This window comes from Microcaecilia unicolor, chromosome 1 (assembly GCF_901765095.1).
Source record: "Microcaecilia unicolor chromosome 1, aMicUni1.1, whole genome shotgun sequence".
Classification (NCBI taxonomy): Eukaryota; Metazoa; Chordata; class Amphibia; order Gymnophiona; family Siphonopidae; genus Microcaecilia; species Microcaecilia unicolor.
In genome coordinates, this window is record NC_044031.1 from 757721508 (window position 1) to 757736456 (window position 14949).

General features: G+C 48.1%; 1 protein-coding gene across 1 annotated transcript in view; it reads right to left on the bottom strand.

Annotated features, from left to right (window-relative positions):
• Positions 1–14949, bottom strand: part of LOC115462728 (A disintegrin and metalloproteinase with thrombospondin motifs 17-like) — a 117004-nt gene that overhangs the window by 35007 nt on the left and 67048 nt on the right. The window contains exon 9 of the mRNA XM_030192727.1: positions 12095–12230. Coding sequence (XP_030048587.1) covers positions 12095–12230 — 136 coding nt within the window. The remainder of the gene's footprint in view (positions 1–12094; positions 12231–14949) is intronic.

The window sequence follows — 14949 nt, forward strand, 5'->3', positions numbered from 1 at the left end:
AGATGGGACTTTGGGTAATTTATCACAAACCCCAGCAGCTCCAGAAGTTGAATAGTGCACTGCATGGACCGGAGGGCTCCTGCCTCCGAGGTGTTCTTGACCAGCCAATCGTCGAGATATGGGAACACGTGCACTCCCAGCCTGCGTAGGTACGCCGCCACCACCACGAGGCACTTTGTAAACACTCGTGGGGCGGAGGCGAGCCCAAAGGGCAGCACACAATACTGAAAGTGCCGTGCGCCCAGGCGGAATCTGAGATACTGTCTGTGAGCTGGCAGTATCGGGATGTGAGTATATGCATCCTTTAAATCCAGGGAACATAGCCAATCGTTTTTCTGAATCATTGGCAGAAGGGTGCCCAAGGAAAGCATCCTGAACTTTTCTTTGACCAGGAATTTGTTCAGGCCTCTCAGGTCTAGGATGGGACGCATCCCCCCTGTTTTCTTTTCCACAAGGAAGTACCTGGAATAGAATCCCTGCCCTTCCTGCCCGGGTGGTACGGGCTCGACCGCATTGGCGCTGAGAAGGGCGGAGAGTTCCTCTGCAAGTACCTGCTTGTGATAGGAGCTGAAGGATTGAGCTCCCGGAGGACAATTTGGAGGCAGGGAGGCCAAATTCAGGGCGTATCCGCACCGCACTATTTGGAGAACCCACTGGTCGGAGGTTATGAGAGGCCACCTTTGGTGAAAAAATTTTAACCTCCCCCCGACCGGCAGATCGTCCGGTACGGACACTTTGAGGGCGGCTATGTTCCCGTGTATCCAGTCAAAAGCCCGTCCCTGGCTTTTGCTGTGGAGGCGCAGGGGGCTGCTTAGGCGCACGCTGTTGACGGGAACGAGCGCGCTGGGGCTGTCCCTGTGCCTGACGAGGCCTTCGGGCCGGCTGGTTGTACCTACGCTTTGCAAAAGAATAGGGTGCAGCCTGCCGGGCCCGGGAAAAACGTCCACCTGCTGAGGTGGATGCTGAAGGCGCCCGGTGGGAGAGCTTGTCGAGAGCGGTTTCCCGCTGATGCAGTTGGTCCACCATCTGCTCGACCTTCTCACCAAAAATGTTATCCCCCCGGCAAGGGACGTCAGCCAGTCTCTGCTGGGTGCGGTTGTCCAGGTCAGAGGCACGCAGCCATGAGAGCCTGCGCATCACTATACCTTGGGCCGCAGCACGAGATGCCACGTCACAGGTGTCAAAAATACCCCTGGACAGGAACTTTCTGCACGCCTTCAGCTGCCTGACCACCTCCTGATAAGGCCTGGACTGCTCCGGCGGGAGCTTCTCGACCAGGTCCGCCAGTTGTTGCACATAGGTCCGCATGTGAATGCTCATATAGAGCAGGTATGACTGGATGCGGGTCACGAGCATGGAGGATTGGTAGGCCTTCCTCCCAAACGAGTCCAGAGTGCGAGACTCCCGCCCCGGGGGCGCCGAGGCGGTATCCCTCGAACTCCGTGCCCTCTTGAGAGCAGAATCCACGACCGCTGAGTCATGGGGCAATTGGGGCCGCATGAGCTCTGGGTCAGAGTGGATCCTGTACTGGGACTCTGCTTTCTTGGGAATGGTGGGGTTAGTTAATGGTCGCACCCAGTTCCGGAGCAGCGTCTCCTTCAGGACATTGTGCAGCGGCACCGTGGAGGACTCTCTAGGTGGTGATGGATAGTCGAGGACCTCGAGCATCTCGGCCCTCGGCTCTTCCACAGAGACCACGGGGAAGGGAATGCTGATAGACATATCCCGCACAAAGGAGGCAAAGGAGAGACTCTCAGGAGGTGAGAGCTTCCTCTCCGGTGAAGGCGTGGGGTCCGAGGGAAGGCCCGTAGACTCCTCTGAGGAGAAATATCTAGGGTCCTCCTCTTCCCCCCACGAGTCCTCATCCTCGGTATCGGACATTAGCTCATGTAGCTGAGTCCTGTACCGGGCCCGGCTCGACGTCGAGGCACCGAGGTCTCGGTGTCGTCGAGCGGTGGACTCCCGCGCCGGCGGGGACGGAGCTCCCTCCATCGACGTCGACGGGGACTCCACCTGCGTGGCAGTCGAGACCGGCACCGCAAGCGGCGGCGGTGTCGACAGCCCCGGCGCCGGGCTAGAGCTCGCCGGCGCCACAGTCATCGGCGCCGAGGGCGCAAGCACCCCCGGCGCCGGCACAGCCTGGCGCATCAGCCCTTCCAGGATCCCCGGAAGGATGGCTCTGAGGCACTCGTCCAGGCCCGCTGCCGGGAAAGGCGGTGGGGCCGGTAAGGGTGTCGGTGCCGGAAGCTGCTGGGAGCCAGGAGACGGCACCGAGGTGCCGGAACCCCGACGCGTCGGTACCTCCACAACCGACGGGGACCTCTCCTCTCGCGTCGACTCCTCTTCGGGATGCACCGAGGGCGCCCGGTGACGACGCTTCTTGTCCTTTTTTCGATGCACGTCACCGGCGCCGGAGGGCATGGAGGAGGAGGAGGTCGATCCCCCTCGGTCTCGAGGTACCGGGTCAGACAGGGTTCGGTCCCATGGCTCACGAGCTGAGGGAGTGACCGGGGCCGACTGCCCGCGCGGCCTCTCAACCCCACTCTCACCGGCGGACCGGCGGGCCGACGGGACCTGTTCTCCTGGGGTCGCTGCCATCGGTGCCGATGTCTCGGGCATCGATACCGGTACCGAAGAACCGGCCTTCGATACCGATGCCGTCGAGGTCGACGTCGAGGGGCCGGCGCAAGTTCCAAAAAGACGGTCCCGCAGAACTTGCCTCGCAACCTGAGTCCGTTTCCGGAGACCGAGACACAAAGCACACGACTTGAGATTGTGCTCCGGCCCGAGGCACTGGAGGCACCAAGCGTGGGTGTCGGTCTGCGAGATCGGCCGGCCGCAGCGACCACACTTTTTAAATCCACTCGGGACCTTCGAGGACATCGACGGAAAAATCGCGTCGGCGAAGTCAAAGTCGTCAATGGTGGCTAAAATCACACCACGAAAAAATAAACGACCGAGCGACCACTAGGCCGCAACGTGGCGTCCCCGCTAGAAGCGAGGGAAAAGGGGAGCGCGTGCTCCACACGCGCAGAGTTGTTTTTTTTTTTTTTTTTTTTTTTTTTTTAACAAACAAGAAAAGGGAAAAACCGAACAGTAATCCGAAGCAAAGCAACGATCCGCGTAAACGCGGTCGAAAAATCCGGCGGCTGAAAACAGAGAGAGTGGCAAAAGCACAACTCTCTCCAGTCGCGGAAAAAAAGGAACTGGCGGGAGCGGTCGCGCACGGGCGGGAAGACGGCCGCGCATGCGCGGTGGGCGTGCCCTGCGTGCCGACCGTCCCGCGAAGCTTTTTCCGGTTGGTGGGGGCTGCCGCGGACGTCACCCTAGTCGTGAGAACAAGCAGCCTGCTTGTCCTCGGAGAATCTTATTTATTTATTTAGATTTTGTTCACACCCTTTTCAGTAGTAGCTCAAGGTGAGTTACATTCAGGTACTCTGGATATTTCTCTGTCCCAGGAGGGCTCACAATCTAAGTTTGTACCTGAGGCAATGGAGGGTTAAGTGACTTGCCCAAGATCACAAGGAGCAGCAGTGGGATTTGAACTGGCCACCTTTGCATTGCAAGACTGGTTTGTTAGGCTTTAGGGTTCTACATGGAATGTTGCTACTGTTTGAGATTCTGCATGGAATCTTGTCACTCTTTAGGATTCCAGAATCTTGATATTCTTTGGGGTTCTACATGAAATGTTGCTATTCTTTGATATTCTGAATGGAATCTTTATTTATTTATTTAGATTTTGTTCACACCTTTTCCAGTAGTAGCTCAAGGTGAGTTACATTCAGGTACTCTGGATATTTCTCTGTCCCAGGAGGTCTCACAATCTAAGTTTGTACCTGAGGCAAAGGAGGGTTAAGTGACTTGCCCAAGATCACAAGGAGCATTTGGGCTCACTGTGGGGGTAATTTACTGAACCCCTGCGTTTTCTCATCAAATGAAACATCTAAAATATTAATTACAGTTGCATATCTAATACATTGAACCTAACAAACATCTTTCTCATCAAACAAAATAAAGACTTAACACTTTTCTGAAGGAGTAATACTTTGTTATTTTCGGAATTTCTAAAGGCAGCCTGTTCCAAAGCCTAACTCCCTGATGTAAAAAGGAACTCTAGTATGGATTTCTTCCGAACATCCTTAAAGGACGGATAATTTAATTTCAAACAGTGTTCCGTTCTACCTGAGGAAAAAGATGGGAAATCCAAATAATTAATTAGTCTACCAGATCCATCATGGAAAGGGTGGTAGATACGTGGAATGCCCTTCCTTGGGAGGTGGTGGAGATAAAAATGGTAACAGAATTCAAACATCTGTGGCATAAACACAAAGGAATCCTGTTTAGAAAGAATGGATCCACAGAATCTTAGCAGGGATTAGGTGGTGACGCCGGTAATTGGGAAGCAAAACCGGTGCTGGGCAGACTTCTACAGTCTACGCCCTGATGGTAACTGAATAGATAGGGATGGGCTGGAGTATAAATTTTAAGGGGCTTCAACGTTAGCTTCAGAACTTAGTACAAGAAGAGTGCTGGGCAGAATTCTACAGTCTGTGCCCTGAGAAAGGCAAGGACAAATCAAACTCAGGTATAAAGTATCACATACCATGTAAAATGAGTTTATCTTGTTGGGCAGACTGGATGGACCATTCAGGTCTTTATCTGCTGTCATTTACTATGTTACTATGTTACTCTTTGGGGTTCTACATGGAATGTTGCTACTAATCAGGATTCTAGAATCTTCAGAACTTCTAGTACAAGAACAGTACTGGGCAGATTTCTACGGTTTGTGCCCTGAGAAAGGCAAGGACAAATCAAACTCAGGTATACATATAAAGTATCACGTACCATGTAAAATGAGTTTATCTTGTGGGGAAAACTGGATGGACTGTTCAGGTATTTATGTGTCGTCATTTACTATGTTACTATGACTGTGCAGTGTTTTGTACATCATACACGTTTGCTTAAACTTCAGTCTTGAAGATACAGGAAGCCAATGCAGCTCCTTCAACAGTGGAGATGCTCTTTCGTACTTTCCCAGGCTGTAAATCAATCTTGCTGCTATATTCTGCAAAAATTGAAGTTTTTGTAACAGTTTTTCCGTAAGCCCCCCAAATAGTGAGTTACAATAATCTAAGTATGGTATCAGGATTGCCTGTGCCTCAGTTTCAGAAGAGACCTCCTCCAGCCAGAAGAGTAGCCGGGTTTGGATATCCGGGGAGCAGACCTTTTGTAAAATAGGTGTCGGTATGAAGCTGAAGGGCTGATCCGCATAGGTGCCATTTTATTCAAAATCCATTTGGAGGAGAAGCCATTCCCCTTGCACCCCCACCTAGCTACACCTCTGTCTCCAGCCCTCGGCCTGTCAGATATCTGGAAGTTACCACAGCATGCTCACTGGGTAGGAGAGTGGCAGAGTAGCCTAGTGGTTACAGCACCAGGGCTTGCAATCCAGAGGTGGCCGGTTCAAATCCCACTTCTGCTCTTTGTGATCTTGGGCAAGACACGGGTACAAACTTAGATTGTGAGCCCTCCAGGGACAGAGAAACACCCAGTGTGCTTTGATCTACTACTGAAAAAGGTGTGAGCAAAATCCAAAACTCAGATGGTCTCTGTGTGCGGCTGTTCTGTGACACCCATAGGATTCTGTCCTTAGCTGCTGCTTAAAAAGACCCTGCTTCTCGTACAATGAGTTAAGAAGTTCAAGATGACCCTTACGAGGTCACTACCGCACAAAAGCACTGCTAGAGTTTGGTTTAAAGGCTAAGACCAGCACTCTGCTTGGCAAGAGCCTCTCAGCGTGAACAGAGATCACGATTCTTGAAGGTATTTGCTGCCAAAGAGCAGGCTAAACAGAGGTTTCCAGTGTCTGGGTGGGAAAAAGTCAAGAAGCAAAGAATGCGCTTCTGAATGGTTTCCAGCTGAAAGCATGTTAACTAAATACATAACCAGGGAAAGTTCAAGCGTGTGGTATGGGTGGAGACAGCAATACTTGATATCAGAATGGCTCTGTGGGCAATGAGGCACATTCACTGCTCCATTCCGGCTCTAATGGAGATGGGAAGAAGCCACGACCCTTTCCCTAGTTATTATGAGATCATGTCGAATGCTTTCAGATGATCGTAACAGTGTTCCTGACAGCTGGTGCTCCGAGTGCAGATGAAAAGCATGAAGCCATTTAAAACTGGAGGGCAGGGGGGGTCCTTCTACATGCAATGTTACTCTGCAGGTTGGGGGCTGGGGGCTCTGTCTTGGAACACATGTTTGCAAATCCAGCTGCCAGCCTTTAAAATCTTACAAATCATTTGATTGGCCCCTTGGGCTTGTAAAAACTGTTCCTCACTGTCCTATACAGGCATCTAAACCCCCCCACATTTAAATGTGTTGTTCAATTCAAGGGCCTCAGAATTCAGGTCCAGTAGGTATTACCCCGCCCATGAAAGTTTACTAGCAAACGACACCATAGGCACTGGAAAGCAAAGTGAGTTAGCAAGGTCACAAAGAGCATAGTGGGTGATGCAGGATTTGAATTCTGGCTTGCCTGACTCTGTCTGCTGCTCTAGTCACTAGGCTGCTCCATAGTGAGCTGCATCCTGCTCTTCCTGCCATGGTAAGTCACTGCTGTACTTCCTCTGTTCCTGAGAGGGACAATGGGCAGACCTGGTTTTAGGTACAGGTACCACATATACAGGACAAAGAGGAGCTTGCCTCTGCTTACTTCAGGGCCTTATGCATGTGTTGCTTCAAGGGGGTGCCATTATAACTGTCTTCTGCTTCCCCCATCTCTACCACTAGGCATCTGCCTAAGTCTACATAATTCAACTGGCAGTGGTGCAGCACCAGCATGGCTGTCAAGACAGCAGCAGTGCTGCAATTCAAAGCCATTGTCAGAGCTCAGCAGTGGACCTTTTAAGAACCTGCACATGCTCAAAGCCTGCCTCTTTTCACCCCCTCCAAAAGGAAGTTTGCATTGGAGAAGGCAAGAAGACCTGCGAGGCCAACGTTGGAAGTCACGGCAGCCATTTTAAAGAAGATGCAACAGCTAGAGGATCAGCACCGACAGCGGGCAAGAAAGACTATGGATCTGTCCTGCCCCGAAGACTCCACTAGACCACCAGGGTGGCTTCAGTTATGTGCCCGGAGAGCATCCTGTGGCTCGGGGGAGCGGGAAGGAGGTCTGGAATAGGTAGGTGGGTGGGAGGGAGGGGAGGATACTGTAAAAAAAAATATCAAGGTAGTATCTGTGTCATTTGAAGGGGCTGGTTAAAGGGATACCCTAGTACTATTACATTTGTGCAGAGATCTTTTTTCTCCTGGTAAAGGGCCACTAAACAGACATCATATTATGAGAATCAGGTGCTCAACATTCAGAGTTTCTATCTATTTATTTACTTATTTATGGCATTTTATCCCACATTAAATATGAATTAAATTGAAACCTGGGAGCATTTAAAATCTTGGTTTTTTTTCTTGTGCCTACATGAAAACAAAAAAAGATGGCATGTAGGAACTTGCTCCTTTTGCTTTGTGGAATGCAGTGATATATTATAAAAATGCACTTGCCTTTTTTTTTATTACTATTGCACAGAGAAGATATTGATTAATGAGGGATGGGTTTCCTTTGCGCAGAACTGTCCAGAGTCAGTCTGACGCCTATGTTTACTAAGGTGCGCTATAGGCGCATCAGCGGTTTTAACGTGCGTTAATGGTTTACACACGTTAAATGATAATGCGCCCATAGAAATGTATAGGCACGTTAGCGTTTAACGTGCCTTAACTTTAAAGGTGCATTACAAACGCTAACACACCTTAGTAAACATAACCCTAAATGTGCCAACATTGTCCAGTCCAGCATACTATTATGTTCAGTGGAAAATAAATCTGTTGGCCCAGGCTGCTTGCTAAATGAATATTCAATCACTGTTTCATTATTGCTACCAAGTATGACATATTAAGGGGATTTGTTTTAATTCATTTATCCAGTCCTTACATGCACATGGGTTTGCTTTTTAAACCCAAAGGTTTCCTATGATAGCATTGTGCATATTTTAATTAGTTTTTCTGTACAAGGTTTGCTTGATTTGTCATTATTTGAAATAAAAAATAATGTAAAATGGATCTTAATGGTCACTTTCTGTATGACATGACTGTGAAAACAGGGATCATCCAATTTTTTCAGCATTTTGCAGTAACATCTATCAATAATAATAATAATTTATTACGTAATAGTACATTTGTTTTTGGGTCATTTGGAAAAAATTTTTTTTTTCCAAACACCATCATAGCTAGAACGAGGTTCTTCCCTGATGGTTCTCTTCTGGCTTTTCCTTGTCATTTAGCTGTGCACTGGAAAAGCATGGTAAAAAAATGGAAAATGTACCAATAAAACCAAGCCTGAGCAGCTGGCATTCATCAACTTATTTATCTTAAGGAAATAATCAGCATATGGAGATATATTGACTTTATTTTTGACTTTTCTGTTAGTTTTATTGTAATTATGTTATGTTGATGAATCTATTGTATTTGTTTTTATGTGATTTTATGTGTGTTTTTTTGTTTGTCGCCCTGGATAAGGGTGGGTTATAAGTAATAAATCCAATCCAATATTTACCAATATTCTGCAAACTATGTGATAATTAATGAGGGAAGAAGAGCAGGGGTAGTACCTGGCTGGAAGTATGAGAAGTCCGGCAGTGTTGGAGGAGGAGTTCTGACTGGGTGAAGCCACTAACAATGTTCGTTGGCCCCCTGACATCATTATGCAGGGCCAGCATTGGGAGATATAGAGGCATATTTTCAAAGCACTTTGGGAGGCTAAGTTCCATAGGTTTCTATGGAACTTTAGGAGGCTAAGTGCTTTGAAAATGAGCCTCATAGCATGTCTAAACTGCCTGTTCCCCTGGGAGAAGAGCAGAAGCATAACTGGCTGAAAGCGCAAGAGGTCCAGCAGTGATGGAGGAGGAATTCTGACCTGGTGAAACTGCTCAGAACACACATCGGTCTGCTGGTGTCATCAAGCAGGGCTGATGTCAGGAGATAAGAGCGTGCTCAGACTGTGGCGTGTGGCCTCACAGTCATACCCAAAGGGAAATGCCCATTTGGCCTCATACCCAAAGGGAAATGCCCATTTGAAAGCCAGGTGGAGCCAGAAAACTTACATCACATTTTAGTCTTGTGGACTTTGCTACTTTCAGGTACTGCATTTTGAGACGTGGAGATGGGAGGTTATTTATTTATTTATAACGTTTGTATCCCACATTTTCCCACCTATTTGCAGGCTCAATGTGGCTTACATAGTTCCGTAAGTGGTGATTACCAGTTCCGGAGAGGAGGTTAAGTCTCTCTAGTTTGGTTGGTTCTCTGGGAGCAACAGACCCCGTGGATAAATATGTTGTTTTGTTGAAGGGTGAGACTCCATTACCAGGTCTTGACCCCAGGACTTCTGAGTTTTGGAGATAGGCCTCTCCCACTCCACCTAACTCTTCTTTAACTTCTCTTAGGGCCGTGTTTTCCTCTGTTGGTTCCTATCCCTTAGAAGTATGCGGACATTCTAGACCTCTACAGCCTCCAACCCCCGAAAAGAGTTGTAAGTGTTCCTATGTCTAAAGCAGTTTCTTATTCAGCTTCGGCAGAGCTTGCGGTGGATGGAGAACCTCCTCAGAAGTGTCTCTTCTTGATGTTTGGAGGATGATCAGAAGAATGGAGGAGATGCTGAAGGACCCAATATCTCAATTATGTGAATTTTTGCAGTAGATGATTGTTAAGATGGAGGATATGGGTGTTAAATCGTCTACTTCAACATCTTCAGTCCTTCTGTGAATGTTCTCTTGTGCTTGACTGCTTAAATATTTTTAATTTAAATGCTTTACTTTTTGTCTATTAGATTGTAAGCTCTTTGAGCAGGGACTGTCTTTCTTCTGTGTTTGTACAGCGCTGCGTACACTTTGTAGCGCTCTAGAAATGTTAAATAGTAGTAGTAGTAGTACTTTAGAGTGTTATCTTGGTCCCATGAATCTCAACTTTGCAAGCAGCTGGGAACAAAGAGAGACTGGCTCTTCATAAACAACTGGAGACTTTGGGGAACCAATTTAAAGTGATTATGGAATTTTCCTACATGTCACCAGACATATTGCTGAGGAAATATTTTAAGGAAGTGTTATCAATATCAGATTCGGGCAATATAAGTATTTCTAATTGTAATTATTTGCCTTCTAATGGAGAATATGGAAGGGGATCTTAGGATCTATTGTCTGTAACTGATTCCTTTAATATAACAACATTCTTGAAGACAACCCAAGTGGCCATATTATCATGTGTCACACTCCTGACTGGTGTTAAAAGCTTATTTTAAGGAGAATAAGATTTTTGTTTTGTGTTAAAAATTTCAAGTATTTCCTGATGTGGGAACGTCCACACAATTATGAAGGAAATCATTTCTTCATTTAAAATTGAGAGTGCCTGCAGTGGGCGATAGTTTCTTTTTGAAATTCCCTGTGTTTGACGAAGGGGCTCTTTTACTACGCTGCGTTAGATACTGTCTGCCTAACGCAGCAAAAACAGCCTAATGCAGGACACGCTAAAGTTTTCTTTGTTAGTCTTGCCACCTGCGTGCGCTAAGCACATGTGCCCTGATATTCAGACCGCGGGAGATAGCCAGGCTGTCTCCCATAGTCAGCGCTGAAAAATTCTAGACCTAGTCCTTAGGAGTGGAGGAGTAGCCTAGTGGTTAGTGCAGTGGACTTTGATCCTGGGGAACTGGGTTCGATTCCCACTGCAGCTCCTTGTGACTCTGGGCAAGTCACTTAACCCTCCATTTCCCCTGGTACAAAATAAGTACCTGAATATATGTAAACAGCTTTGACTGTAGGTTGCAAAAACCACAGAAAGGCGGTATATCAAGTCCCATTTCCCTTTCCACATTTGAGATTCTACATGGAATGTTGCTACTATTTGTAGATTCTACATGGAATGTTGCTACTATTGGAGATTCTAGATGGAATGTTGCTACTATTGAGATTCTGTTGCTACTATTTGAGATTCTACATGGAATGTTGCTATTGCACTAGCAACATTTCATGTAGAAGTCTGCCCTTGCAGATCAGCAACGCGGCCGCGCAGGCTTCTGTTTGAGTCTGACGTCCTAAGCCTGCGCGGCCGCATTACTGATTTGAAAGGGCAGGCTTCTACATGGAATGTTGCTAGTGGAGGAGTAGCCTAGTGGTTAGTGCAGTGGACTTTGATCCTGGGGAACTGAGTTCGATTCCCACTGCAGCTCCTTGTGACTCTGGGCAAGTCACTTAACCCTCCATTGCCCCTGGTACAAAATAAGTACCTGAATATATGTAAACCGCTTTGAATGTAGTTGCAAAAAAAAAAACCTCAGAAAGGCGGTATATCAAGTCTCATTTCCCTCTCCCTTAGTGGAGCGCCTGATCTGGTGCCGGAGGTAATGGTGCTGGGGCCGCTGGATAACAATGATCATAATATGATCGGATTTGATATTAGCTTTGAAGTGAGTATACATAGGAAATAAAATACGTTAGCGTTTAACTTTAAAAAAGAAGACTATGATAAAATGAGAAGAACTGGTCGAAAGCAGTCTGTGTTCAAGTTTTTGCTGGTAACTTGCACAAGATTTCAGGATCGCGAAAGAGGGAGAGAGGAGAAGAAGTGATGCTGTATGCGTGTGGGGGGGGGGAGGGGGAGCAGAGAAATGCTGGACTCATGAAGGGGGGAAGCAATGCAGGGGGCCGGTTCAATGTGAACTAGCTGAGGGTGCCACAATCCCTTGAGCTGGCCCTGCAGATGGGACCGGTTTAATGGTCCTTATTGGCCTTCATGTTCTGGGTTTTTATGTCTCTATGGCTTATACTTCCACACATTTGGTCTTTGAACTGAATTAAATTCCACATTTTTGTAGAAGTCTGGATGAAATTCTGACCTGTTTATTGCACATAAACTGGGTCTCATAGTGCGGTAGGACGCTTAATACTATAAGGGCTTTCCACACTGCCTCTTCTGTACAACCCAGTTATATACAAACCTCAGTGACGGTAAGTGATGGCGAGATCAGCTCTTCTCCTGAGCAAACTCTTACCGTGCCTGGCAGGGATGGAAGTTACACTGCCGAATCTGAGGTTCTGGACGCAGGACGTGTTGACAGTAGCTGTCATTCACAATTGTCATGGTCTTGTTAATGATCCTGGTGCAGGATACAATGGTTTTACGCCCACCTGAAAGAAAAATCAGAACAATGCTCAGCACTGCAGTTCAGCACTGTCTGCTGTCCTGTTAGCACAAGAATAATTTCTCTTTGTCCCTCCCTACCGCAAGAAACACATCGAAATCTACTCAAACACAGTGGTGTAGCTACGTGGGGCCTGGGCCCCCATAGATTTGGCCCTGGACCCCCATGCTGATAACCCTCTCGACCCCCCCTCCCGCCGTCGCCGTCCTTTGCTGGCAGGGGACCCCAAACTCCCCCCGCCAGCCGAGATCCTCTTCTTTCCGCAAAAGGCTTCCTTCTGTTTCTGACGTCCTGCACGTCAGAACGTACAACGTGCAGGACGTCAGAAACAGAAGGAAGCCTTTTGCGGAAAGAAGAGGATCTCAGCTGGCGGGGGTTAGGGTCCCCCGCCAGCAAAGGTAGGCGACGGCGGATTGGCGGCGGGAGGGGGGGTCCGAGAGGGTCGTCGTCAGGGGGGGGGGGCTAAAATGTGCCCCCTCACCTCGGGCTCTGGACCCCCCTTCCGCTGAAGTCTGCCTATGCCCCTGCTCGAACATATCTAAACCTGCACTACCCAAGCTGCAAAGGCTTCAAATACAAATCAACTTACGCATCCAGCTTTTCCTACATAAGCACACAACTCCATTGCCCCATGTAAGCCGCATTGAGCCTGCCATGAGTGGGAATGTGCGGGGTACAAATGTAACAAAAATATAATAGATACTATTGGAGATTCTACATGGAATGTTGCTACTATTGGAGATTCTACATGGAATGTTGCTATTCCACTAGCAACATTCCATGTAGAAGGCTGCGCAGGCTTCTGTTTCTGTGAGTCTGACGTCCTGTCAGACTCACAGAAGCAGAAGCCTGCGCGGCCACATTGGTTATCTGCAAGGGCCGACTTCTACATGGAATGTTGCTAGTGGAATAGCAACATTCCATGTAGAATCTCAAATAGTAGCAACAGTGGAGGAGTGGCCTAGTGGTTAGGGTGGTGGACTTTGGTCCTGGGGAACTGAGGAACTGAGTTTGATTCCCACTTCAGGCACAGGCAGCTCCTTGTGACTCTGGGCAAGTCACTTAACCCTCCATTGCCCCATGTAAGCCGCATTGAGACTGCCATGAGTGGGAAAGCGCAGGGTACAAATGTAACAAAAATAAAATAGATACTATTGGAGATTCTACATGGAATGTTGCTACTATTGGAGATTCTACACGTAGAAGGCTGCGAGGCTGCGCAGGCTTCTGTTTCTGTGAGTCTGACATCCTGCACGTACGTGCAGGACGTCAGACTCACAGAAGCAGAAGCCTGCGCGGCCACATTGGTGATCTGCAAGGGCCGACTTCTACTTGGAATGTTGCTAGTGGAATAGCAACATTCCATGTAGAATCTCAAATAGTAGCAACAGTGGAGGAGTGGCCTAGTGGTTAGGGTGGTGGACTTTGGTCCTGTGGAACTGAGGAACTGAGTTTGATTCCCACTTCAGGCACAGGCAGCTCCTTGTGACTCTGGGCAAGTCACTTAACCCTCCATTGCCCCATGTAAGCCGCATTGAGCCTGCCATGAGTGGGAAAGCGCGGGGTACAAATGTAACAAAACAAACAAAAAAAAACTCATTACCAAAAGCCTTGAAAACGACACAGGACCACCTAACCTTCCGGAAATCACTAAAAGCTGACCTATTCAAAAAGGTATACCTTGTCGATCCAACCTAAATGTCTGACCTCTGCGACACATCAAAATTAAAGTACGTAATGGACATAATCCAACTTCTCCGCTGCACATTTCCCCAAATGTGACTGCGCCACAAGAACTTCATCTTACCACAATATCACTTTGTATTTGTTCTCACCGGAGCCGGCAAACGCCTCCCGGTACTATGTAAGCCACATTGAGCCTACAAATATGTGGGAAAATGTGGGATACAAATGCAAAAAATAAATAAATATAACCTGGGCTGCCTTCTGTCCCTCCCTTTTATGCCCTTGCTTGTTCCAAAGATTTGTATAAATCACTTAGATATTTTATTTTGATTGGCTATCGTGGTGACATTATATATGCAGAGTGTCCGGAAAAAAAGGGACCCCTTACATAGCTTTAAAATACTCTTTACTTGTTTAAACATTTAGTATGAAGATACATGAATATAATGGGGGGGCTTTCTTAGGGGCCCTTTTATAACGATATGAAAAGGCCTACGCGCGACCAAAGTGCGCCAAATCAGCATTACTGCCCAGCCACTGTGTGTCCTGGCCAGTAATTACGAATGTAGCACACGCTGAAAAAACGCGGTACAGCATATTTTCTATTTTCTACCGCGTGCTGCTTACCCGGCGGTAAACTTGCAGTGAACGCACGCTGCAAGCCTACCACCCGGGTAGCGCATGAGACCTTACTGCTAAGTCAATGGGTGGCGGTGAGGTCTCAGGCCGAAAGTGGATGCATGCTGGTTTTTACTTTTCTGCACGTCCATTTTCCGGCCCCTTAAAAACAGGGGCGTAGCCAGACTTCAGCGGGAGGGGGGTCCACAGCCCAAGGTGAGGGGGCACATTTTAGCCCCCCCCACCATTGCCGACCCCCCTGCCGCTGTCGCCACCACCACCTACAACAACTTTGACCCCCCTGCCGGCGACCCTCTCGACACCCCTCCCACCGCCAACCCTCCCCCGCTGCCGCAGTCGCCTACCTTTGCTGGCGAGGGACCCAACCCCCGCCAGCCGAG